Raw genomic sequence first — 26,201 nt, 5'->3', positions numbered from 1 at the left:
AGTTTTTGGATCTATTAGACACCCTGTCGAATTCGATTCACAAATTTTATCGAGTATCCGTCGAAAAAAGTAAGTTTAGCTGATGAGGCGTTCTCGAAGGAATATGTACTTACTCTCATTTTGAAAAATTTAGTGCAATGGCCCATTTCATTTTTCTAATGTATCAACTTGAATCGAAAAAATTAATGTTTTGATGTCATAAACCAACGTCACGTTGTCCATCATATCACTTTCTATACGTAGCAAATAGGTCTAATTTTCGAAAACCGAGATTGAATTTTGAACCAGGACAGGAGAATCAGCATGTTGCAAGTCGTCAAAAGATCTTACTTACCTACTTAGATCTCCTACTATTACGAATATCAGATCCCCCGGACCGATTAAAAGATGATTCAATTTATTTTCAATTTCCATCATTATCGTCGAACGTATAGGTACACATAAGTAATCTTTTAGTCGTATCGTAGAGTTAATTTTCAGCACACATGTCTTCTACAATATGCATTCGTTCCAAATGTATCATATAAGTACATTAGCTTCAAGGTTGAAACCACAATATATGGGTTATATTTCACGGTAGGCGATACCGATACCGATACCAGTTCCCAGTTACACTATCCGGTCTTCTTTTTTGTTAACTGCCTGAATTAGTAGGTATTTTTTTTACCTGCTTTTCAGCTCAACCACAACTCTACCAATCGCGATGGTCATAATTCTACTCGTATCTCACAACGTTGTCTCTATAGTTCGGACGTGGACAAGTTTGAACTTGTATTGTGCGTCTTAGATTTTTTTTTCTCATCATTTTAGATCAAAGTAACCTTTGCTTTACTTTTACCTTCAGGCTGCAGGCTATAGCTACCGAAACTAACACCAAAACAAAACCAATAAAACATGGTACTCGTACAAACTACCAAAAAGAAAACAATAGTCGGGTAATAGGTAAAAATTTATATTTTTCAAACTTCTTAAAAAATACAGTATAAATTGGAGAAAAAAAAATAATTCAATGCGGAAAAATACAACGACTTACGATTAAGGAACCTTAATTACAAAAATATTTACTGCGATTATGTACAAAAGAGAAGAAGAAAAAAATAATAGTAAAACAAAAATCAAGAAAATAATAGTACACATCATCATCGAACGACAAATTATTTAAATACATGATAAAAAGCCGTAGGTAAGTATAAAATATTGTAACAGAGCTGAAAAATGCTCTTCGAATTTGAAAGACTATCGGGTAGTATTCGAGAAGTTTATCAACCATCGTTCCCATAATTATAGCAGGGAGATGAGAAAAGCGAATTATCATTAATATATATAAAAAAAAAAGAAAACATCATCTCCAATTATACACAAACAACAATCGTTCATGCTTTTCAACATTCATAACACTTGGCTTAAGTCGCTTAATTCTACGCTAAAATAATATATTACTCCTATTGATAACCTTACATTACACAATAATCCTACACTGTTACCGAATATTAAAAAATAATAATGAAAGACAAGCGGCACATTGAAAAAAACTTGAAGCTACACATCATCATACATAACGTCTCCAGGGGTCCGTAAAAATTGGTCCAGTATAAAATATTAAAATTTTTCGTTTTCGTTTTCGATTGAATTTTTTTTTCGTTTGGTCACAGCGATGTATAAAAAAATTATTGTACCGAGTTTAAATGGGTAGAAAAAAAATTCGATGTATCGTGTAAAAAAAAAAAATATAAACAGGAGTAAATAAAGGTTTACAAAAGGATCATACAAAACATCACAATCGCTTTGAAGAGCCAGACTCGGCCAAGCAGTACCTTAAAATTTAACGAACAACAAAGGACAGCGTTATAATTTCTCCGATTACGACTTTTGGTAGGTATCAATCAGTCTACAAAATTTTTTTCCTGAACTACGCAAGACTAGTACGTTTACGTTGTAAAATCTTAAAAATATATTTGATTTTAATCAATTGATCATTTTTTCACTTTTTTTTTCACTTTGCAAAAATTTTCCATTACATAATAAAAAAAAAAAACTTCGAATATACGAGAAAAAAACCACGTATGTGAGATCATCATGAAAAAAATTGTGCTGCCCTTTGGCAAAAATCACAGAGTCGCTTTGATGGGCGATTCGGTTATCGAGAATGATGGTAATATCCCAACCAAAAACCATAATGCTTATTAATATACCTTATAAAATAAATCGAAAATAGCTCCTGTCGCTCTATTACCTTGAATTTTCAGCAGGGTGCTTTATCAGGGGTAACTAGAAATACATTCCAAGTGATGTATTAGTGTGGCTAACACCATCGACACTTGTAATAAAACACCTCGCCGCGCAGGTCGTAGAGCAACAGGAGCTAATTTCAGTCAATCCGGAGGGTGGAGTGAACATAAAAGTTTATTGACCTGTATACCCAAAAAATTATCCTGTACTGTATTGTGAAAGAAAAATAATCCTTAATAATATTAAAATATAAATTAACCGACAAGAGGACATCTCTACTTAAAATGTATATAGATATAATGCGAATATGTTTTGATTAAGTAATAATAGACAAAAAAAAAAAAAAAAAAAAGAACTACCTATATAAAAATGCTTAATTTAGGAGGAAAAAAGTAATCCAACGTAAAGAGAAAAAAAACGTGTGAGTCCTCTTAATGAAATATCCATAAGAGATCATCAGTGAAAACTTTTAAATACGGATTTACACCCGAACCAAGAAAAAAAAACCAACTTAACCATAAAAAGATAATAATAAAAAAGGGAAATAAAACACATAACGTGGCAAATACATGTTTTATGTACAAATATACAAAAATATAAAAAAAAATTATAAACAAAACAATGTAAAAAAAAAAAAAAAAATAGAAAAATGAAAAAAAGAGAACTAGCAATGAACATAGAATCGGCAGTATAGTTGAATTGGAATGTTGGCAAATCGTTATTTCAGTCATGGATTAATTATTTTACTACATTCGCGATAGCCATTTTCTAAAAAAAAGTCAAGTCCTCAGTAAAAAAATTCCTTACTTCATTTTGTTTATAATTTGATTGTCTTTGTAAAAAAAAATATATATATAATAAGTAATTATAAAAACTCCTTCGCGTAAAATCTACCAAGTCCATTAAATAAATAAAATCCCAGTCATTGAATAAAATAATATTGTAAAAATAAGAAAAAAATGAAAAAAAAATTAACCCCTCAATTTAGTTAAAACTCAGTTTGAAAAATAAATACGTAAAAAACACCATCATCAACAACAAATTGAACGTTCCTGTTCCAAAAAGGTAAGTATACAAAATAGGCCGTAAATAAAAAAATCGAAAGACTCGTATTTCTTTTTAAAGTTAACTCTTTTTTTCGTGTGTAATTTTATGAACGCCGTCTCGACGAATTTCGTGAACATTTCGTATATTTATAATTCAATCATCGGACCAATATGTATATAAAAAAAAACCACGCAGTGTAAACACAACAACGGGTCGAAAGTATCGTTAAGAAATCGTACCTAAGCATAATCTCCCTTAAAAATTACCTTACTCTGTATAGAAAAAAAAAATTTTAAAAACCACACGAAAATGCAATCGTTAAAAAAAAAGTAAACAAATATAAAATGCTAAAGAAAAAACAAAACTCTTCTTAACTTTACTCTACACCTTAAATTGGTACAAATGACTTCATATGATCTGTCGAACATGAGATCAATAAATGATAATTTGGTAATCTTTGGGAATTATCGTAGAAAATTCTTCTTCTTCTTCTTCTTCGTTTTTTTTTTGTTTTTTTCTTCTATTTTTTCGTAGTAGGGAAAGGCGAGGAGTAGGTGTTAGTTTTGTTTCAATAATTTCCAACCGAGAACCAATAGAGCCGCTGCGAAAACTGTTCGACCGCATTGAGATATCAAACCGTTCAGACCTTTACTTTCACTCATGTCTTTCGACAATTTTCCATCCTACAGAAACAAACAAAATGAAAACAGGTTCGATTAGTATTTAAATAGGTAAACAAGCACACGTAACACGAGGTAAGTACTACCCAACTATACATATTATAATAATACGAATAAAAAGTTGGAAGGTTATAAATAATATCCGGGTGAATCTATGGTACTTATTGAAATATGCATAAGTTGGTGAACTTCAAAAAATTACAATATTTGTCTTCATTTTTAAAAATTTATATCATTTTTCTCTCTTCAATCTCTTATTTTCAAGATGTGAGGGGCTGGAGGGGAGAACTAGGGGGTCGAATCCAAAAAATAACTAATAATTTGAACTCAGCGATCTCAAATTATCAGAAATTGACATATCACACCATATTTCAATTTTTTTGTTGAATTGTGTTCCAAATTGGACCCCCCCCCCCCACCACTCGCATCAGAATGTTAGTATTAAAATTTGAAGATTATTTCATTACCTACAAAAAATATGAGAAAATGCTTCACTGTAATTTTTTCAAATTAAAAAAATAGTATAGTTTTCAACCAATGAAAAGTTCAGCTTTCAACCCCCCCCCCTTCTCTCCCCACCATTGCAATCACCCAAAAATTGGAGACGAAAATGGCTGATTGACTCAACTAGAAACAATTTTAGTGTAATCGGAGGATTTTACTTCATTTTTGAATATTCATAAAAGTGCAAAAAAAAGTAGGTTAAAAAAGGTAAAGTTAAACATTGCAAAAATTACAAGACTAAAAACAGAGTTTTGAAAAATTGAAAAAAATGTGAGGATTATTATCTAAAATATCATAATAATATTTTGATTCTCGAAAATCACCAGAAAAATAGTAAAAACTGTGAGAAATTTAATAAAAAAATTTCAAAAGCACAAATTTTTTGAAAACTTATTTAAAACACCGTAAAAATGATTTTTTAACGCTAAAAAACGTCAAAAAAATGATGAAAACGATAAAATATTTCGTGGGGTTTGATAAAACTTTTGGAAAAGTGCCAAAAACATGTTTAAAGAGGAGAAAATCCCATGAACATTCTTGAGTGTCATAAAAATCGACAACATATCACAAAATTTCGTTACTTGAAAAATCTTTCTTGCGTATAAAGCTTACAAATGATCGAAATTTCTGTCAAGAAAATTGAGAGGAAAAAATACACAGATGAAAAAAATCAACACTTTTCAACCATGTGATGTTTTTTCCTCATCTGCTGCAGACTTTACAACTCTCTGGCTGATAATCTTTTATCAAAATTTAAATACGATAAACCAAACAGTAAAATTTAATCCTTTCCGAATAATACAATTTCTATACAACTTGGATTTTTGTTTCAATAACCCCATTTAAATCATAACAATGCATTTTTTCAAAATGTTTATCACACGCACTTGTTTTATTTTGCTTCTACATGTTTAATTCGCATTTAAACTCGCCCCAATGATCACGATATGGCGTTCTTAGCGTCATTTAGCCATCCGAGCGTGTACTAATTGACAGAATTATAAAAAGGGTGACTTTTAGTGTCACGTCAGTCAGATTTTTGAAGAGTGAAAAATCTGCTGTGTGATACACGCTAGCAAGTGTCGTCTTTTCACGCCGGGCATTGCATAGTGCACATTTATTTAGGTACCATACCAACTACCAACGATGGACCAGGGACCTCAAATCACACACATGTACCACGCTTTTATAAAATAGTTTATAGTAAACAAGTGCAGCAGGCTTTGCTCGTCGTTCAATCATACCTTACTCTAAAATGTTAGACGTAGACGACTCATCATCATCGTATCGTAAGCGTAAGCCACAGCATGAGCATGAATTTCTCGTATACGATACGATGCTTTTATTTGCGTCGTAATGTCTAACATCTGGCCGTTCTTTTTAAGTGCGATGATGATATCTCTATACATATGGTAAAGTCATCGTGTGTACTACAAAGGCCTATCGTATACGAGGAGACTTTGGTAATGGTCTACGAATTCTCGACTTTGTTCTACGATACAACAGAGTAAGAGTATAAGGAGATGAGATAAAACCCTCAAGATTTTTTCTCATTTATCGAAAAAAATTTACTACTCGTTTAAATTACTCGCTAACTAGCTTTTTACACGAGAGTCTACAAATCACCACGTTTTTACTCATAAAACCCAACGCAACGTATTATAAAGGTCCCCAAGGGGCCCAGCCTTGGACCACAACATGCAACAATTTATCAACACATCTCGCTCGCAGGGTAATAAACCCTTATGACGTGTCGAGTTTACGACCATCCAGTTATTTTGCCACTAAATAAAATAAAAAAACTCGCTATGGCATTTAAACAACATAGGAATTATATTGCGAGCTAACTTTGTCTCGAAATCGTTTTTCATTTTCTCTTATACGACTCGAGTTTTGGGATACAAAAAGGTACGAGAAGAGAACTGAGACTTTTTCTGTCAATAAGGCGAATTTCCAACCGAAATTACTCGAACAAAAATATACTCGTAAGCCCAATGACCAAAACAGGAAAAAAGAGACACAGGCTAAAATTTCATTCGAAATAAGAGACCATCAAATGCAAGCTGAACTCCCCCAATGGGCGAAAAAAAGCGCAGATTTTTACTTTTGTAACCTATTTCATAGCGAAGCCAATAACGTGCCAATCACATTAATCCAGTGTCAATCTGTTCTCGTGAGTTAAACGGATCGCTATTATCAAGCTCGGGGTTGGGTAATTTGTTCCGCATGACAAAACTGTTAATACAATGAATGTAATTCAATTGGTAAGATGACTCGACGCCCTTTTTGTCGACCAACAGAGGCAGATTACTTTTCTAAGTACAGAACGTATAGTAGACGACAGAATTCACCTATTTTGTTCGTACTACTCTATATCTGGTATGGTATTTTCTTCTCTATATTTAGTACGTTTGGACCAAGTGCAGCATTTTTCCATTAAACTTTATGTACGGGCAAGGGTTCATTTATCGCTTGATTGCTTTCTCTTTGGTCGTTGATAGAAACTCCTCATATACCCTTCAGTGTCTTTCTATTTCGAGGTACAGCTCACTTCTCACACTTTTTGGTATATTATTCGAGATGGGTTTAAAACTGTGGCTGAGATTTGATCGGATTTTCAGCACGTGGACACTTTCATTTCATATTATTTCTTCTACACCTTTTTTTTCCCAACAGAAATCAAGTTGAATAGAACCAAGCCCTCTCCCTCTATTTTGAACTAGTGAAAATTCTCTGGAATTCAGAGAGGATCAGTAAAATGGACTAAAACCACCAAAAATCGAAAGAAAAATGCTTAAATCTAATTTTCTAGTGATTTTCGTACTTTTGTGATTTTTACTAATTTTTTATCGATAATTTCTGCCAATTTTCAAGATTATTACACATTCTGATAATTATTCACCAATTTTCATCATTTTTACCAATTTTTGGTAATTTATGCTCAATTTTTTAACTTTTTCAAATTGATGATTTTGGTTTAAGTATTTTTAAAATTTTTATCAATTATTGTGCTTTTTGCTAATTTTTTGTAATCTTTACTAATTTTTGTAATTTTTATCAATATTTTTGTGATTTTTGCCCAATTTTGTAATTTTGGCTACTTTGTGAAATTTTTGCAATTTTTTGTAGTTTTTATTAATTTTTCATGAGTTTGACTCAATTTTGTAATTTTGACTACTTTGTGAAATTTCTGCAATTTTCTGAGGTTTTTATCAATTTTTTGTGATTTTTCGCTCAATTTTTCAATTTTTGCTCATTTTTCATGATTATGGCTCAGCTTGTTAATTTTTACCGTTTTTTATGATTCTTTATCAAAATTGTATTTTTAATCAGTTTTGTAATTTTGAATAATTTTTGCAATTTGTGACAATTTTTAATCATTATTCAAAATTTCCGCCAATCTTTGTGATTTTTGGATCATTTATCGACTGTTTAGTGATATTCATTTTTGCCACTGATTTCATCTAGCGATTCTGAGACGTCATCTTAAAAATAATTCCAACAATACAACTACATACATAAACCTATCTACACCTAAAATAACCTAAAATAAACCCAAAAACCAAAAAACTCACCTTCTTATTCGTATCAGACATTCTTCTCAATTCTTCAGCCACTTCCACCCACGAATAACTAGACTTGCAATCGCCACCAGTGGCCTCATCGGCAGCCGCAGCAGCAATACGTCTACAGTACGCCGGATCCATGTAAAATTCACTATCTGAAGCGTTAGGAACGTAATTCCGTGTGATTTGGTGATGCTGACGATGATGATGGTGGTGATGGTGTTGTCTATGGTTAGGCGCAGCTTTGGCATTGCTGACGCAGGTATCTTCGGTGCCGGACATGGATACGTCGTTACAGGAACACTCGTTTTGGGTGGTTTTCGTCGTAGGAAGTGCATTGGTTCTATTATCGTAACAACTAGATGTGGCTTGGGTAGCTTGATTGAGAAGTGCAGGCGACGACGATGGCAACGCTAAAGTTGGTTCGTTTTGACAGCATTCCGGGCAGCCTTTCTTTTTACGAGATACCCTGGCACGTTTTCGTTTACGTAATTTCGCTAAAACTGATCCTCCACTTTGGTTAACTACCATCTCTTCTTCTGGTATCACTTGTGGTTCGGTTTCAATTGACTGAGGTACAGGTACGTTGGCTACTTGGACTGGAGCAGCGACTACTGGACCGGTGGCTGAGGAGGCGAAGCTCCTCGAGATCAAAAAATTACGTAGTTCTTCGATTGTGGCCGAACTGGAGACTACATCGGGCAGTGGGAAAGCCGATGTAGCTGACGTAGCGCTGGGTGAGAATGGCGAAGGTGAATTTGGCACACTGCTCGGTGGCGTTGGGAAGCCAAACTGTGAGCCTGAAGCCGGTACTGGTGCTGGATTTGGACCTGCGCAAAAACAAAAAGAAAAACACAACATTAGATCCGTGTAAAATAATGCAAAACATTTACGAGAATGATAATTAATTTTTTTCAACATCCTAAGGATGAAAATAATACATTTTTTTTCATCATTAAAAAAATATACAATACAAAGGATAATTTTTCAGAGTAGGTACACATAATGAAAACAGGTACAGTTTCCAATCCATAATATACAAAACACCCAGTGTAAAAATACGCGTATTCTAATCCCTCTTCCCCTTCCCCTCCTCCATCAACCCTCTACGATCGCGACTATCTTCACTTGTGCATATTATAGTACGCAAAGAACACAGGTGTCTATACCTAAACCCATTTTACGACGAGGACGATGACTATAGAGCCAAGAATCACGCAAGAGAAGAGAAGAGGGGCCGAACAAAAACAACCTCAGGGGTTTAGAGTTTTCTTAAATCTCGTCTACTTACGCGAGCAAGAAGAGCAAGCCAGTGTAGTATATGTGCATGCGCATGCTGCATACACTAATACTCTCCATACATACTACAAGAAGAAGAGCAAGAGTATATACGCGACCCTCACTCATCCGCACCTGTTTCAATAGGTCTCGAACACCTGCTGGGGTTAACCGTGCACTCTGGGATGAATCTTTGAATCTCACTCTGTTGTATTTTTCGTCGTGCTGTAATCATAATACCCATTCTACTCGTCTCCCTCTTCCATATACAGTATACCTACAAGTAACGTTGTACTATACCTTCTTCTTCTCCTTCACCTCATCATCATCAACATCATCCTCCTGTATATCTACACACAGGGCTTTTTTTCCTTCTTTAAAACGGTTACCTACGACGTGTAGTCACCCCAATACATTATAGCATACTATAGGTACAGTTTGCGTAACCCAAATCTTATCCTCTCTCGCACCGATTAACCAAGTTTATACGTTTAGGGCGCGCGTACACCTGCGAAGCTATAAGCTAAACCTGCACCCGTAACACGCCCCTGCACCTTACCCCTCTCGCATTAGAGACATGATTTTCTAAAGCCACGATGATTGACTCATGTGTCAAAACCATCAACGTACGTTATCGATAATCTGCTATAGGTATACCTATAACCTGACTGACCGAAAATCTCTTCTCTATACTGTCATGTTAAGAGAGATCCTGCGGTGCGTGATCTATAGCTGCTAACATTATGGAAACGCGAACGTATAGTATAGTATAGTAAATCTTTTTAGATGGATGACCTCGATATACTTAGGTAACCTCTAAGTTCATTGGTAAACAGATGAACATATGGCATAATTTTCGTATTTGGAAAAGAGAATCGAGAAATCAAAGCAGATCGAGTATCTATCTACCTATGAGGATTAAAAATGAGCTACATTTCAGAGAAACAATACTCGTAATCCTAAATTAGAATTATATGCTTGATGAACATCCCTAAAAATTAAACTTCGGGTTATATTGCTAACAATTATTTCTTTCTGCACACAGAAAGAATTATTATCGGGTAGTTGATAGAGCGAAGGGGGGAGGAGGGGAGTGAGAAGAGGAAAAAATATTTCAAAATATTATTCTAAAAAACACAGAACAGGAGGACTGTTTGAAATAAATGAAGGGCAATTATTTGGAAGGCGTGGGGGGGGATTTTGCATTAAATTCTTTAAAAAATTCATAGATGAGAGAGGAGCATAAAGTCCAGTAACAAAATCGTCAAAAAAAAATCAAAATAATTTAGAGAATATTTTCAGGTAGGTATCATTTCAGAACGCAGGGATGCCAATTTTTTGACCAGTATTGCCTTTTCAAAACATCAAAAAAAATAATTAAATTTTTTCTGTTTTTTTTTCATTTTTTAATTGGCAATGAGGACCAAAAAATCGAGAAAACTGGCCAAAAAATCATCAATTTTTTTCTGTTTTTTAAAAAAACAATTGTGACCAAAAAATTGGCACCCCTGCGTAACAGGTATCATTTCACAAACTTGGGAACTGTTTCTGAATGCAGGGATGCCAATTTTTTCATCATTATTGCCATTTTAAAAAATCGAGAAAATTTTTTCAAAATTGACAATGATGACCAAAAAATTGGCACCCCTGCCTTCCCAAATATTTCCCCAGTTTCTGAAATGACATCCTTCGATGTTTTAGCATAATTTAATAGGAAATATTTTGAGAAGAAAAAATTTCAAAAACATGAATTTAATCAAAAGTAAACGATTTGAGAATTTTCATCTATTGAGCAGAACCCTAAAAGTGGTCTTGAAATGACCTACGTCGAAGCAGAATCTTAAATACTATTTTTTGGAACAGAGATATTTTTTCCAAAACAGGTTGGGTAGGGCCTGGAACGTAAAAACTACGATTTTTCGAAAATGTCTTTTTTTTGAGGACTTATGATCTTATATCCCCCCTTCAAATGCACCCCCATGCTGAAATTTTTCCCCAGCGTTTTTCAACTCAAAACAAAGATCTCCACTGAATTTGGTCAAAATCCTTCATTACCAACATTTTTCAAAAATCCCCCCAGATGTTTTTTTTTTTTTTTTTGGTTCAAATGTCTAGACTAGCTTAAAAATAAACTCGATTAATTTTATAAAAAACAAAATGGCGATCCGAAAGAACGAACAGATTGGAAAAAAATCATCCCACATGCATACTGCGTTGTAAATTGCAATATCGACTAATTATTGCATCATCATACTTCACACATCAACGTAGCATTGGTCGATTATTTATGTATAATCTAAAATTAAAAAATAGAGAAAAAAAAAACTCCAGTAGCACTTGTTTACCAACGCGATAAAACCTGATGATAAGTAAGCTAGGCACTAACGTAACAGTAACAATAACAACTAACACCAACACACAATCTCGGTTTTGTTTCAAACAAACCACCTGCATTTACGCGTATTTTTATGGTTCGAGTTCGAGAAAGAGAGAAGGAAAAAAACATTGTAGATAAATGTCCGATTGTCCAACCGGAATATTTTTGCAACAGAGTATTACCTATCTAATACGAAATACGTAAACCTAGCATTGGTTCGTCATTATATACTGCTGCAGTCGTAATACGACTTGGAAATTATTTTCAGTAGTAAGTACGTCTCAATTAATAATGCAGTAAGTAAATAAACGATATACGATGATTAAACGAAACGATCTGTGAGAACGTCCGACACGCGTATAAAAATCACACTCACACATGTAAGTTAGATACATATTCATTCGTCGATGTCTAAAAAATTAATACGTAAAAGCGATAAATTTCATTTAAATACACGTGTATTACAAATACATACTCGGTAATAAGTAATAGCAGCAGTACCTCCATAAAAATGTAAATTTCCATCTCACCACTCGGCACTCACACCGTTTGTCGTCGTACTTCTCTCGGTTCCGTTTTCGAGCTAATGACGCATCGATTGGATACCGCCGCCATTTCCACATTCACATTGTATTATTTGATTAAACATTGTAAACAAACAAGACGTACGACGCGTAAAATTGATTAAATTATTACGTATCGTTTACATGATTATTCATCATCATTATCATCACGGTTGGCCTGGTGTTGTTGGCGCATTCCCTAGCACACTTAATTCGTCGATTGGCTCGTAAAATAATGTTACAATAAGGATGGAATGGCGGAAATACCGCACAGCAGACAGATGTCTACGCTTCGATACACATTCTAACGCAACAAACATTGGCACTGGTCAGTTTAAAGTACCATAAGAAACAGACGATGAGACGAAGACGAACAGAGAGTCCAGCACCACCCATAATTACCCGCCATAAGTGTTTTCCCGCCAAAAACCACGTTTCTACGAAGACAGAAGAAACTCCTCATCGTTATACGAAAAGGTCGTATCAAGGTCCTCGAGGACTATTAAAGCGTAGCACGATGAAATGGTCGAAATAAAAACTTCAAAAAGAGAGTACCTAAGTATAAGAAAGAGAGCGAGAAATTAGATTAAAAAAATAAAGTATATGGTAGCCAGCCATGCACGCCGCAGCGCGCGCGAGCATCGTGCCGGAATTGGGGGCGAGAGGTGCGGAGAGGTACACACAATCAACAGGCTAAAAGGTGGCTAACCTCAAATCTACGTCGCCGTAGACAAACCGTCTCTAGTCTCGGGGTGTTTCGGTCTTCGGTCGCGCGCCAACGATACAATAGCGCTCTCTATTGGTACGTTGGAGTAATACGAGTAATAAATTCGGATCCAAGACGTACAGATAACGCAACTAGGTACACGTGACCCGCGCCCCTTTCGCCTTCCTAGTTCCTATTCGGTCATTCGACCGTGAACCCAAACACCGAACTTGAAAGGAGAAACTTTCGAGTCGAAGAACTTCGTTATAGGACAATGTTGTACATTTTCAAGAATCATCTTGAGATTTCGAGATATATTTTTACAATTTACAAGAAAATGTTTCGTGATCTCAAGATATGTACTAGAGTTGAAAATGATACAAGAAAACTCATCTCAAGACGAGGATTACTTCGAGCCACCAATGAATGGTTTTCTGTTTGGCCAGAAATACTCCCAAAAATGATTTTGAGAGTTGAGATTGCAATTTTCAATTCAGCCAGAGCCAGAAACCTCAAAAAAAAACATCCTAGAAAGTACCTTAGAGTGCTCTTAATCCATAAAGATCATTCAGACCCCCTTCCCTGCCTCTAATTCTACACCATGATGTACCTTTGATGGGACTCCTTCATCGTCAACAGATGCATTGCACGGTCCACTACCAACATATTCATGCACAAGGCATCACGTACTTATATATTTTGATCGTAGCACGTACTTGTGTTCTTATATTACACGACACCATCATCCCAACTCCATCACCCCCTCATCCAGCAGACTCTTCTACTACTAAAATGTAAATATACTAAAGAACAAGTCTTGACCCCTCCCGCACCTCTCATCCTACACCTTGTGCTCTCGTCTTATTTCACGTTCATCTTTCATTTTCCATCTATGGAGCCACAGAGAGCATCGTAGCAGACTTGTCTCTTCCATTGCATCTTGGTCTTTCACTGTATGTGATAAACGTGTCTCTGACTCGCTCCAACTCTCCACAGTCCTGCTCGCCCCTCGACACCCATCGTTTATTACTATAATACGTATAAACGTGTAGTAGTATTTTATTATGCGCCGTGCAGTGCAGCGCAACGCATCTGCATGTGCATTACACAGCATGACCTCTTCCCCCTTCGACTGCACTTCTCCACAAGTCTCGTATACTACGATGCTGCTGCATCTTTTTTTTTATATGTATGTATTATATTCCACACACTATAATATGTGTAGTACTACGAGTAGTACTATGGAACAGGTGAGGGGGGAAAGGGAGAGAAGAGGGAAGGAAGAAAAAAAGTAATGCGTAGTGTTTTCACTCTTCCCCTTTTCCTTTTGTATCGTGTTCGCACTCGTTCGAGAGTTCGGGGTTATCGTTCTCTCTTCATCTGTTTCGATCTTGGTCGTCGTCTTTTTCTTCGTGGTCGTCGTTTTATATGCATTTTAGCGAATCAACTTGCGCGCGTTTGTAAAGTTCATTCACTCTTGACAATCGCATCGAACCTAGTATTTTTTTCTCTCTTTTTCGTTCGCAGTTTTGTTTATTTTTAAAATATTATTTTTCAAGGCTGGATTTCGATGCGAAATTAGGCGAGGTTATTTTTTGCCGAGAGGTGGGATTTTTAATTAGAGGAATATTTTTGCATATTTTTTCTTCGCTGAGGATTGGATCGAGTTTGAAGGAGATGGGTGGTTGAATATAGTAGAAAATTAATTGATCTACTCATGTGCATGAGTTTTCAAGGAATTTTATTGAGAAAAAAAAATCATGAATATTTGGCAAAAAAAAAAAATACAGCAGTAAAATCTAAAATGATGAAATATTCAGATTTGCTGAAACCTTTCATTTTGAAAACTGAGGCATAAAATAAATTTTAAAATTTAAAGGCAGATTTGAATTTCTCAAGTGAATTAAAAAAGTCTCATGACAGTGTAAGACAACAACAAAATGAAAGGACGTTGGGCCAATAAATTTTCAGACAGCTAAATCAAGTTTTTTTTTTTTTGGTTTTAGAAATGATAAATTTTGGTACAAAAATTGCTATAAGTATCTAAGTGCACATTTAATTTTTTTTTTGAAGAAAGACCGAAGGACGAAATAATTGTCCTAAAAATCGAACAGTCAACACAATTCAAGCATAGTACACTTGAAAAAAAAAATTGAAACTAATGAATAAATATTTTCAAAAAGTTAGCAAAAGGGACCAAAATTACAGAAACTTTTCTAAAATGGGGAAAGAATACGAAAAAAAAGTGGCCAGAAAATACGAATAAAAAAGTAAAAAAAAAATAAACTGTAAAAATAACTTTAAAACTCTTGAGAAAACGATTTTTTTTCAGCTCCAAAAGCCAGAAAATTCAATTTTAAAAGTGATGAACGGAATTGAACAAAGTTTTCAAAAAATCTCGCTAAAAATGGACAAAATCAATCACACCTGAAATTTTTGTAATTTCACTCATTTCTCCTCCTTTTCTTGTCCTTCCATCGTTCTATCTGCCCGAAAAATTGGGAAAATATTCCAAAAATTGACAGAAAAGTGAACAAAAAGTATGAAAAAGTATCTCAAAAATAAGCAAGTTATGCAAAAATTAGTAATTTTTCAAAATTTCCACCAATTATTGAAACAAAATCGATTAAAACTACGACAAAAACACCAAATATGACTTTTTTTCAACCATGTTTCTACCTAACACACTTCATTCAAAGTTCAACGACCTTCAAAACACAACAAAAACAAACCCTAGCGATACCGAAGTAGGCTAACCCATACGAGGGGAAAGACCTTGCACTGCAGGTATAGCGAAAACCTTTCATACAAGACGCCAGCAATTCGGCACCAATTAAACCATTCAGCATTGCTTTGCCTCCTCGATGAAAAAAAAAGAAAAGAAGAGAAATAATAAATCCATTGGAAAAAATAAAGCGAGAAAAAAGTCGTAAAACTACGATCAGGCCTACCCTCTTATCATGGCACTCGAGTCGACACTTCTCGACGCAGTTAAAAAAATATAAAACCGCGATAAATGAACAATAACGATGAAAAAAACTGTCACCTTTGTGGAACACGTCGTCTTCGACCCTTTTCGCGAAAACAATACCATAAGAAAAAAAAAGACCAACAACTCTATCACTTCTGGTAAGGTACCTAAACCTATACAGTATACACTTATCACATCTCATTGGGAATTTTTTTACAACGTATTTGGCGGTTTGGTTTTTAGGCCATAAAAAGCACCAAAAAAGTACCATCTAGGCTAAAAGTTCTCGCAGCTCGTGTACGAGTTCGAGTCCAAAAAACGTCGTAATTTATCGACTCGAGAGTTGTATAGCGCCCATTATACAGCATTTTAGTCTACCCCCCTTTGCTGGAATTTTGGAACGAGGCGACGTTGCTATTACACGTTCGAGTTTCCAGCTACCCCCTCGCAGACACCCTTACGTAAGTGGCAACGTTGCTGCTGGAGGTAAATACGCATCTAGAATCTCTTCTTTCCTTCACGTATACTATTTCCTAATACGCAAAAAATTCCCAGTTGCGCAATATCGGGCTACTACAAGATGCATAAGCATCGTAAGAGACCCCCACAGCTGACAAAAGGCACGCTGGAGTTCTCTCACAATCAGCTGATAGATGCTGAGAGAGTTGTACGGCCGGTCGAACTTCGAAGCGTACCATCGTGTTCCTTTTCTTCTTTCTTTTTTTTATTGTACTCGTAGGTTAGGTATATTCAGGGTCGAATACCCCTTTTACCATTCGTACCAAGGTAAATAGGAGTATTTTAGAAGACGAAAAAAAATAAAAATACATCTCGAGCTGCTTTTCGAGTCGACCAACGGGTTAAAATGACGAGAAATCGATTTTAGCGAATAGAACGAGGTCAGTGAAACCAAGTTTAGCATAGCGAAGTTTCCACAATAAACATTATACCTACCTAGGCCATAACCTGCAACCTCACAACCCCCTTATCAATACGCCTACGCCGTCGCACGTAGGCATAATTCATTACACGCGTGCTTCAAGCCCCCCGCCCCCGCCCTCTTACCCAGACTTCCAAGTGACTAGGTCAGCGACATTGTCTGCTGAAAAATACTCGTCAGTGGTGTAAAAAAACGCGTCCTCGTATCGAGTTATGTAAAAACCTTGACACCGTTCAATGACTTATTATCGATGACGAATTTTTCAACCTTCGTTTATCGCACCGTTATAATATGCGTTTAGGAACAGTTCGTTAGCTCGTTCAATTTCAATTCTTCGACACAGTCACCTTTATTTTCGACGAAAAAATTCGCAATGTGTTTTTCCTACACTCGACAAATTGTACACGTCATTCATCGTCTGTAGTATAATTTTTTTTCTCTCTCACTGTAGTGAAATTTTATCAACTTGAAATCTGCAACGCGCGAGTCCCCATGATAGAAGCTCTTTCTCCCTTTTTATCGACCACACACACTATACGAATATGGAAAATTAATTTGTTGCGTAATACTCGAAAACATGGGTATTGGTTTTCTGCGCACGTTCTCCTCTAAACGAGAGCAAACTGTCTCTGGAGAGTGTGAAGGGATTCCGACCAGTCCATATTGTACTAGCAAGCAAAAGCAAAAGCATCTCTCTTTCTATACCCCTGTTCGATAAAGCGTGTTTAGGGACCTACACAGAAACACTACACACGAGTTGAATTCATTCTCCTTTTCTGTAGTCAGCTGACTAATTTCTTCATACACCAAGACGTGTTTTCTATTCCGAACAGATTGCCTAATTCGTGACAGAACCCTTCAGGTATCCTAAAGTGATATAGAAAGGTATCCTTAACCCTGTCACCCTTTCTTGCTGTAAATGGTCGTGAGCACCTTTTACCTATTTAAAGGTGGGGTAAATTCAATGATATTATTTGAAATTGAAATCGAAATCAGATTTTTCAAGAGAAAAGTTACCATATGTAACAGGTTAAGGACCACTGTCCACTCTTAGGGACATACAGTACCAAAATTCCAATTCTATCGTCCATATCACTAGGCATAAAAAGTACATTTTTCAGACCTAGAAAGTAGAAACGAACATATTCTGTCTAGAATTTGATCCTACGAGCATAAAAAATTTTCAATTTTACACATTTGCAGAAAATGTGACAATTTTTAAAATTTTTGTCATTCTATTGCTAATTTGGTCCAAATTGCAAATTTTCAAAATTGAAGAAACAATATTTACCTCGAATTTCAATAATTTACTTGATCCTATACAACTTTTTCAGCTTTGAAAATAAATTTTTTCCAATAGAACTTTTTTGTTTTTTTTTTCAAAAGTTACACCAAAAAATTCGATTGAAAATTTTTTTTCAAGAATTTTGAAAAACAAGCTGCTTAATTTTCAATTCGGTTATTTAAAAATAAAAGACACTTAAATTTGTAGTCGAGCTGTAAGATTTTTGGATTTTCATGGGTAAAATCTCAATTCCCCCCCCCCTTTTACAGATGTTGAAATACAAAATATTTCACACGAATAAAAACTCGACCAAATACATAATAATTATTCTTAAACGAGAATTCAACCATGAAAATTGACGATATTTCAAAATTTATATTTTCATCGCGATTATTTTTTGCATTCCTAAAATTTAAAAAACTTACGAATAATTTTTTTTTTTTTTTAAGATAATTTACACAGGAGAAATATTTAATTGTCTCTTCAAAAAACTCTAAAAATTTAGACAAATTAAAAAAAAAAAATTTGGATTCAAAATTGAAGGGATCGTAGTTCTTTCCATTTTTCCAACTTTTGAAACAAAAAAATCATCGAGGGCTTTGAAACGATTTTTTCCTGGATTTCAAATCGAAGGGATCGCAGTTCTTCCAATTTTTCAAACTTCAAAGTTGAAAAAATCACCGAAAGCCAATTTATTCTTAGAATTGAAATTCAGGGGATCATAATTCGTAGTTCTTTCGATTTTTTCAACCTAAATGTAAAAAAAAATTGAGAACAAAACTCGTTTAATTTTTTAAATTCTGCCCCATATCATAAACTTTTTTTCTAATAATTGAAAATCTTTCTTTTTCTCATTTCTCAAAATTCAATAAAAAAATATTTTTTCCATAATTAATCCACAGTTTGAATCAGACCAAAGACGAAAATACTCATTCAACGTTTCTTCACAACTTAAAAGGGCGAAGAAGGGAGCTTCAGATATTCACTCAACACTCACAACATCGTATCTGAAATTACCGCACATCGATACGATAAAGATGAACCGAGTATAATCTTGACAGTTTTAAAAATAACCTATCATAATGTGTGAAAAAATCCCCACCATGGTTGAACTACCTTGAACTGCACATCAGATCCGCACACATAAGTCGATGACACGTACGTGTAGGTAAAGGTAGGTGTATAGATAATTTACACCTTGGACGAAAAAAATAAGCAACCGTAAACCGTACTATATTTTTCAGGTGTCGACTCGATGTCGTCTTGTGATGCAATATCGTATGAAAACAAACACCTTCCAGCTACTAATTAGTCATCGATATATACGATAAAGCGACATTGTACTCGTAGTAAAATATACCTATCGCAATTTAACCAATTCTCGTATTCGTAATTGGTATTTTTTCTACAACACATTTTCCAATAATACAAATCGAGATAAAAAAAAACCAACAGTCTAGAGTGTATCGCATCTCCCTTATCAACATCAACAACGTAATATTACAATCGTGTCGAAGACTTGAAAAAAAATTAGCTCACTAGTCCAACTATACCTACATCAACAACTCGAACATCACGAACAGTCATCAACCCCTGTTGCAAGTTTTTCCACGATCGAGCATGTGCTTAGTGTAGAGTAGACCTACAGACGTAATAACGAACGATAAAAAAAATACGCACGTGGACGTGTGATTTTTCAAAGCCACAAATCGAGCTTGAAGCACATGACCGAGACGAAAACGAAACCAAGTTGTACACGTAACGTAATAGAAACGCAAAAATGATAAGCTTTCCTCTATTTTTTCCATATACGTGCCATATTCATTGTTCATCGAACAATACTTAATACGTAGTTCGTAAGTGTATGAGTATATACAGTATATTATACCGGACAATAACACGAGGTAAAATTAAACGTAATTATTGCATCGAACGAAGAGATTAATACCGAGGATTTTCACCCCAAAAATGCACAACCTTGACCTCTCTTATCAGTATGAAAAATTAACGTTACATCGCTCGTCGTCGTTTGCCAAACGGAAATAACTTCGTTCGTATTCGATTCTCGTACGAGTATATCGAAAGATTAAAAAATTACGAACATTACGTAACACTCTTCTCTTTTCAAATGAACCATATTATCCTATACACGATACGAAAGGGAAAAAAGCTCGAAAAATGAAACAAATGGACTAAAAATTGCCATATTTTCGATTACTATATTTGCTTAGGTACTTGAGAATTTTTATTATCACTTTAAAACCCCCCTTTTTAATATGATACTTTTTAAACGTCGTCGTCGTACATTCACTCAGAGAGTGTATAGTGTACAATGTCGTAAAACATTATGTCCTTTTATTTCTGCTACTCAAATGATGTCTGTCGTTGTCGTCGTCGTTGTAATCGTAAAATGAAATCAAATGTCTGAATTGTCATCAATATCGCGAGGATAATTTTTAACCTTTTTTATGCGATGGGTTTATTGAGCCAATTGCATTATACACGAGGGGATGATTATTAGTCGATGGATCGAGACGAATAAAAATGACTAATTTTTATATTTACGATATCTGCGGACTAAAATAAGTATCGTCTAATGGATTGAAATTAATATCGTTAATTGTTTCAAGTGAAGATAATTTTTATAAGTTTAGTTTTTCGGAATCAAGAACAACGAATAGTCGATATTAAAGGGAAAATTCAGTTCAAAAATCATCGAGTTGTTTTGAAATAATTTTTATTTCAAACTATATCATTCACTTTCAATTTAAAAAAAAAAAAAAAATTAAAAAATCTGTTATCACATAAACTACTTTTCCAACACTTGAAACCAAATATCATAATTTTAATAATGATAAAAAATTTTTATACTTTTCAAAATCATTCAGTAAAATGTGCTTTTAAAACGCATGAATAATTTGATAATTTATTTTAATCAAATTTATAACACTGATTCAAAAATAATTATCATATTTTTCCGCACATGAATAATTTTCAAAAATCACGTGGTTAAACACTTCGAATGAATTAATATTTTACGTTGAAACTAAATAGAAATAAAACCACAAAGTCACACTTATTTAAAAAAAAAAAAAAAAAAAAAAAAAACTATATTGCACCAGTTTAGATTTTAGAAAAAATATTTTTCGAAAAATTATAGTAAAAAATGCCAAAAATAAAAAAGTATATTTTTTTCAAGTCACGTGGTCTTGATTGAAAACTTGTACACATACAAATTATATGCGATATTTATTCGGTAAATATTAATTTCATAAAGTAACACAGGTACTTATTTGAAATAATTCGTCGAAGATTGCATCATTTTAAAAATACACGTGTCAAGTATTTACATGCACTGAGTCAGTAATATTTATAAAAAAAAAAAAAAAAAAAATTGAGAAAGTTGAAAAAATATTATTTATGTGACATTTACACAGTAAGTTTAGAATTCACGAAGTAACATTGAAATTATTCACCAGCGATAATTGCACCATTTTAAATAAATTTTTAAAATCCACACTTACACTGTATTCACACTGAATCACCGATATTGAAAGAAAAAAAAGAAAAAATCTTATTTACTTGTATATGTTACAAAAATTTGTATTAAAACAACACTAAGAACTTGACGTTGAAAAAAAAAATGAAAAAGATGCAATTGGAAAGAGATACGATTCATGAAGATGATCAAATTTTTCAAATTTATTAACGAATGATGAAAATGAAACACGAACACTTGTTTTACAGGAGTAATAATAATTTATAAATACTCGAAAAAAAGGAGCTAAAATTATACTAGCAGTAATGATAGCAAAAATCAATGTCCAATGATTGAAAAATATTATAAGTCTTGACAGGTAACAAGTGATAATGATATTTTTATAATTTTTATTTATTTATTTGTTTGTTTATTATTATTATTGTCATTGTCCATTTTTTTTTCAATAAACAGGAAATGTAAACATTTTTTTTTTTTTTTTTTTTTTTTTAAAGGTCGACGTTGAAATGCACCAAATTTTGAACACGAAGGATTCACAACAAACATCATTAATAAAAATTTTACTCAATTTTTCATTAGTCAAGAGATGAAAATTATTATTGTAGTGATAAATAAATATAATTTTTTTTTACTCATTTTATATCACATTTGATAATAGGAACATAATTTCTGAATAAATCGTATGAATCACCCCCAAGTACTGATTTCATAACTATAATGCAGTTCATTTCCATAGATAATCTCATTTAATTATTGTAACTGATAATTTTGATTAAGGAAAATGTTGTGATAATTAATTTAGGTACATACATAATTTTTTTAATCGTGTTACTTTGTAATCAATTTTTTTTGAGACCTTGAGAATTTGATTAATTTTTCATTAGATTCAATTTTCACCATGTATCGAATTATTCGAACACTGTTATCACTTTTACTAATTAATTTTTTCAATTCCGAATTATTTTATAATTTTAATCGATCACAAAATTGTATGATACTTCAAGTGTTAAGTTGATAAGTTGATATATGTTTTTTTTTTTTTTTTGCAATCCTGGAATAATGAAAAATATTTTCCAAATTCAGAACAGGTGATTTTTTTTCATCACAAATATTTCTAGTACATTTTTTAATCACCACTATTTGTACTTTTTTTCACCATTATCACCAGAAACATTATTTTCAAGGACTACCTTACATGAGCGCAATTTTTTTTTCAAGTTTTCCAAATTTAGACCACAATTGTTTATTTTATCACGAATATTTTTAGTAAATTTAAATCACCGTTATTCGTGCTGTTTTTTACTATTATCACCGAAGATATTAATTTCAAGGACTACAAGCACAATTTTTTTTTTCAAAGTGTTGATAAGTGAAATTTCAGGTAACCTGAATACGAAAAATTTAGGTTACCTTAATTTCGAGTTATATTTTTAGACTATTAGACTTCGTATTTTGATGAATTTTGGAGGAATAATTTTTCAATTTGTTTCGGTCATGAAGTGATGGTGTATTATTAGTTACTTACTCCACGTGTTAGAAAAAAATATAATTTTTCAAACAGAATATTTTTTTTGGAGTTCATAATTATTTTTTGGGAAAATTGAAACTTAACCTTATTTAGGATAATTTTTACACAATTTTATATATTTTTGAGAGACAAACTTAGCTTCACCTTCGTAACACTCTACTATGACGTATTTTCGACCCAAAACCTACGAATTTTGCATCAAAAATAGACAAAAACAACGACTACGAACACTTTACCGATGCAGAAAAATAATCACGATCATCACACGACACAAGAACATGAAAAGCTCGCGAATAAAATTTACAAGTAATATTTTTCAAAGATACATACTCGGAGATGGAGCCGTTACTGGAGTTTCGGTCGTAATTAACGTTCTGAGCAAGTCGATTAAATCCATCAAAAGCTGCTGGATTCTTCTATAATGATCAAGGGTACACTCGTCCGAAGGCAATCTGAACGCGATAGCCATTTTTATTTCATTAAAAAACAATTCGAACTTGAAAATAAAAATTCTCGAAACATAAGTAGGAAAAAAAATTCCGAAACTAAAAAACAGTCGCAGTCGTACGAAAGTGTTAAAAAATATTAAACTCAATTCGACGTATGAAAATTTTCGGTAAATAACCCGGAAACAAGAGTAACAAAAAATACAAAATATCGAGATGAAAAAAATAATTATTTCGAACTCGTAAAAAATAAAAAAACCGAACTATATCAGTACGAAGCTAAACGATACAAACAACATACTTCGATCACAACTTTTAAAACTGTGTTCAACAGCACGCGTTCGGCGTTCGAGGTTCTGGGATGCTACTCGGTACCGAACGGTTGGGAGGGGGGAGGTTAGGGTCGCGCATGCGCTTTCCGTTTTCGCGCCAATTCTCTCCAATCAGCGATAGGCCTATGATACGCCCCAAAGGCAAAGGCTCGAATTATTACTACAGATCGGATATTGTAAAAACTTGGCGGTTCGCGCCGAAAAACTGTTAATACGTTTATTTACCCGCGTTTTATAAATACACTATGCGTGCACTTTTACAGTACGCGATCGCGACTCGCGAGCCTCAGAGAGTAATAATACGAACAATCTCTCTGGTACACCCTTCCGATCGGATCCGATTTACCTGTTGAACCGGTTCCTTGTTGCTTATTTTTTTTTTCTTTACCTTTATTCGTCATAGGTGAGAGGAGAGAAAGAGCAAGTCGATAAACACCGATTCGCCAATTGTTCTACGCCAGTTTTGGCGGGCGATGTGTTAATGACATTAACGAATCTGTACAGTTTTTTTCCCGCTCTGTAGCCTATCACTCTCCTCGCCTCCTCTCGCCTAACACTCTGATGTGTTCCGTTTTTTTTATAGTTTTTTATATTTAAAGACACGGGACGACACGACAGCGAAATGACGACGCGTAAAGGTGCACATAAATCCAGACGAGACGCTAATGTGTCTAGCGATTTTATGTAATTATTTACTCTTTTTTTTTTTACTCTGTACTGTTTCAATTACGACGAACGAGTACTATCGCGTTGAATTTATTCGTGAATATACGAATGTTAAAATTACGATGCAGTTTAGCACTTGGATATACGTTGATGTTAGGTTAGATGATGGTTTTGATTGTTGAATGTTGATAGTACGAGTACTCGGCACTCGCGACTGGAGAGTGGAGCGAGGAGGGCGGCTGGAGAAGGGTGGCAGGGTGCAGAGACGATACGACGTACGACGTAGTAAAGTGTATGGTAACCAAGTTCATGGTGTGTAAAAAGGGTATCGCTCCGAGTGTTCCGTGTTCGCTGCCTGGATGATGCTGCACTCTACAACTTTTCGGGTGGTTTATTTCAGATTAACTGTGTTGCATGTTGCAGACACGTGTTTTGACTGCATCTACTTGTGGGTTGTAGGAGCAGTAAGTCTTTAGTTCGAAAGTTGAAATTTTATTGCGTATAATACGTAATTAGGTAGTTTGAAAAAAATGAAATTCTGAAAATTTTAGTTCAATAAATTGAATTTTAGTTCAGGCTCTAACAAGTTTTTCTTCTTTTTTCCTAAGAAAAGTGAAAATAGGGTTCCTTATACAACACTAGTAATATTTGTGCTCTAGCTTCGGAAGGATTTTGTGAGGGAGTCATCTTTCTCCTAATTTTGAAAGGAGTCCTAGCTGGCCTTCAAAAATCCTTCTAGGTTAAAAATGTATTAAATGTAGTAAGGCAAGTAGGTACCTACACATTTATGTATACTTCAGGTTTTTATTGAAATTATCACGCTAACAAAAAAAACAAAAAAAAAACGTTCATGAACCTAACTTTTTTTTTAGTAAAAATGAACCAATTTAGCTATTAACAACGATGAACTGAAAAAGAAAACAGAAACTAAAAAAAGAACATAACCCAACCAGAAACGTATCTCAACATTCCCAATTTGCTGAAAAATTTATGAACTGGAGAAAATTGAATCAAAAAAACAAGCAAAAATACATCACCTTCCAAAACGTAAGGAGAGGTATAAAGACGAACCCCCAAAACTGATAAAAAATAAATTTAAACCAGCCATCACCTATTCGCTGATTGCAAAAGGGTTTTTGCTTTTTGTTAGTTGCTTTTTAGTTTTTTTTTTTTCGATAAATTTGATTGCAGCCAAAACTGCTAAATACAAGAAATTTACAGAATAATGACTAATGAATTTGCAAAAAAGCTGAATAAATAAAGCTTTTGGCTAACTTTTAGCTTTCAAAATCCCAAACTTCCTCGGATTTCAGCTTTCAGGTTTTAGCTTTCAGCTAGCTGTTGAACGAATAATTGATTATTGATGAAAAAATATCATTAAAATAGATAATAAAAACATAATAATACTATTACTTAATCTTTAATCTAAATTCCAAATTATAAAATCTCTCATCTGGCAATAATAAACAGTACTCACTAATCACAGATTGGTCAATCCAAAATACTGTTCACTGAATTGGTCACAAATTGAAAAAGACTTATGATCAAAATCAATTGCAATAGAGTTTTTAGCTGCTAGCAGCA

The 26,201-nt window shown here is 33.9% G+C and overlaps 1 protein-coding gene across 1 annotated transcript; it reads right to left on the bottom strand.

Moving 5' to 3' along the window:
- Positions 1-936: 936 nt before the first annotated feature.
- LOC135841161 (uncharacterized) lies at positions 937-23,943 on the bottom strand. Its single transcript, XM_065357997.1, has 3 exons — positions 23,504-23,943; positions 8,036-8,856; positions 937-3,959 (listed from the first exon to the last, which is right to left on the bottom strand). The coding sequence occupies exons 1-3, from the start codon at positions 23,640-23,642 to the stop codon at positions 3,834-3,836; spliced, it is 1,086 nt and encodes a 361-aa protein (XP_065214069.1). The 5' UTR covers positions 23,643-23,943; the 3' UTR covers positions 937-3,833.
- Positions 23,944-26,201: the final 2,258 nt, after the last annotated feature.

The sequence above is a fragment of the Planococcus citri genome, chromosome 3 (assembly GCF_950023065.1).
Source record: "Planococcus citri chromosome 3, ihPlaCitr1.1, whole genome shotgun sequence".
Classification (NCBI taxonomy): domain Eukaryota; kingdom Metazoa; phylum Arthropoda; class Insecta; order Hemiptera; family Pseudococcidae; genus Planococcus; species Planococcus citri.
The sequence above is the reverse complement of the archived record's forward strand: the minus strand, read 5'-3'. Positions and strand labels throughout refer to the sequence as shown.

Coding starts and splice junctions, on each gene's coding strand:
- LOC135841161 (XM_065357997.1), bottom strand. CDS start 23,642: ATGGCTATCGCGTTCAGATTGCCTTCGGACGAGTGTACCCTTGATCAT. Junction 8,857..23,503: donor AGTAACGGCTCCATCTCCGA/GTATGTATCTTT, acceptor GTTTTTGCGCAG/GTCCAAATCCAGCACCAGTA. Junction 3,960..8,035: donor TGTCTGATACGAATAAGAAG/GTGAGTTTTTTG, acceptor TTGTTTCTGTAG/GATGGAAAATTGTCGAAAGA.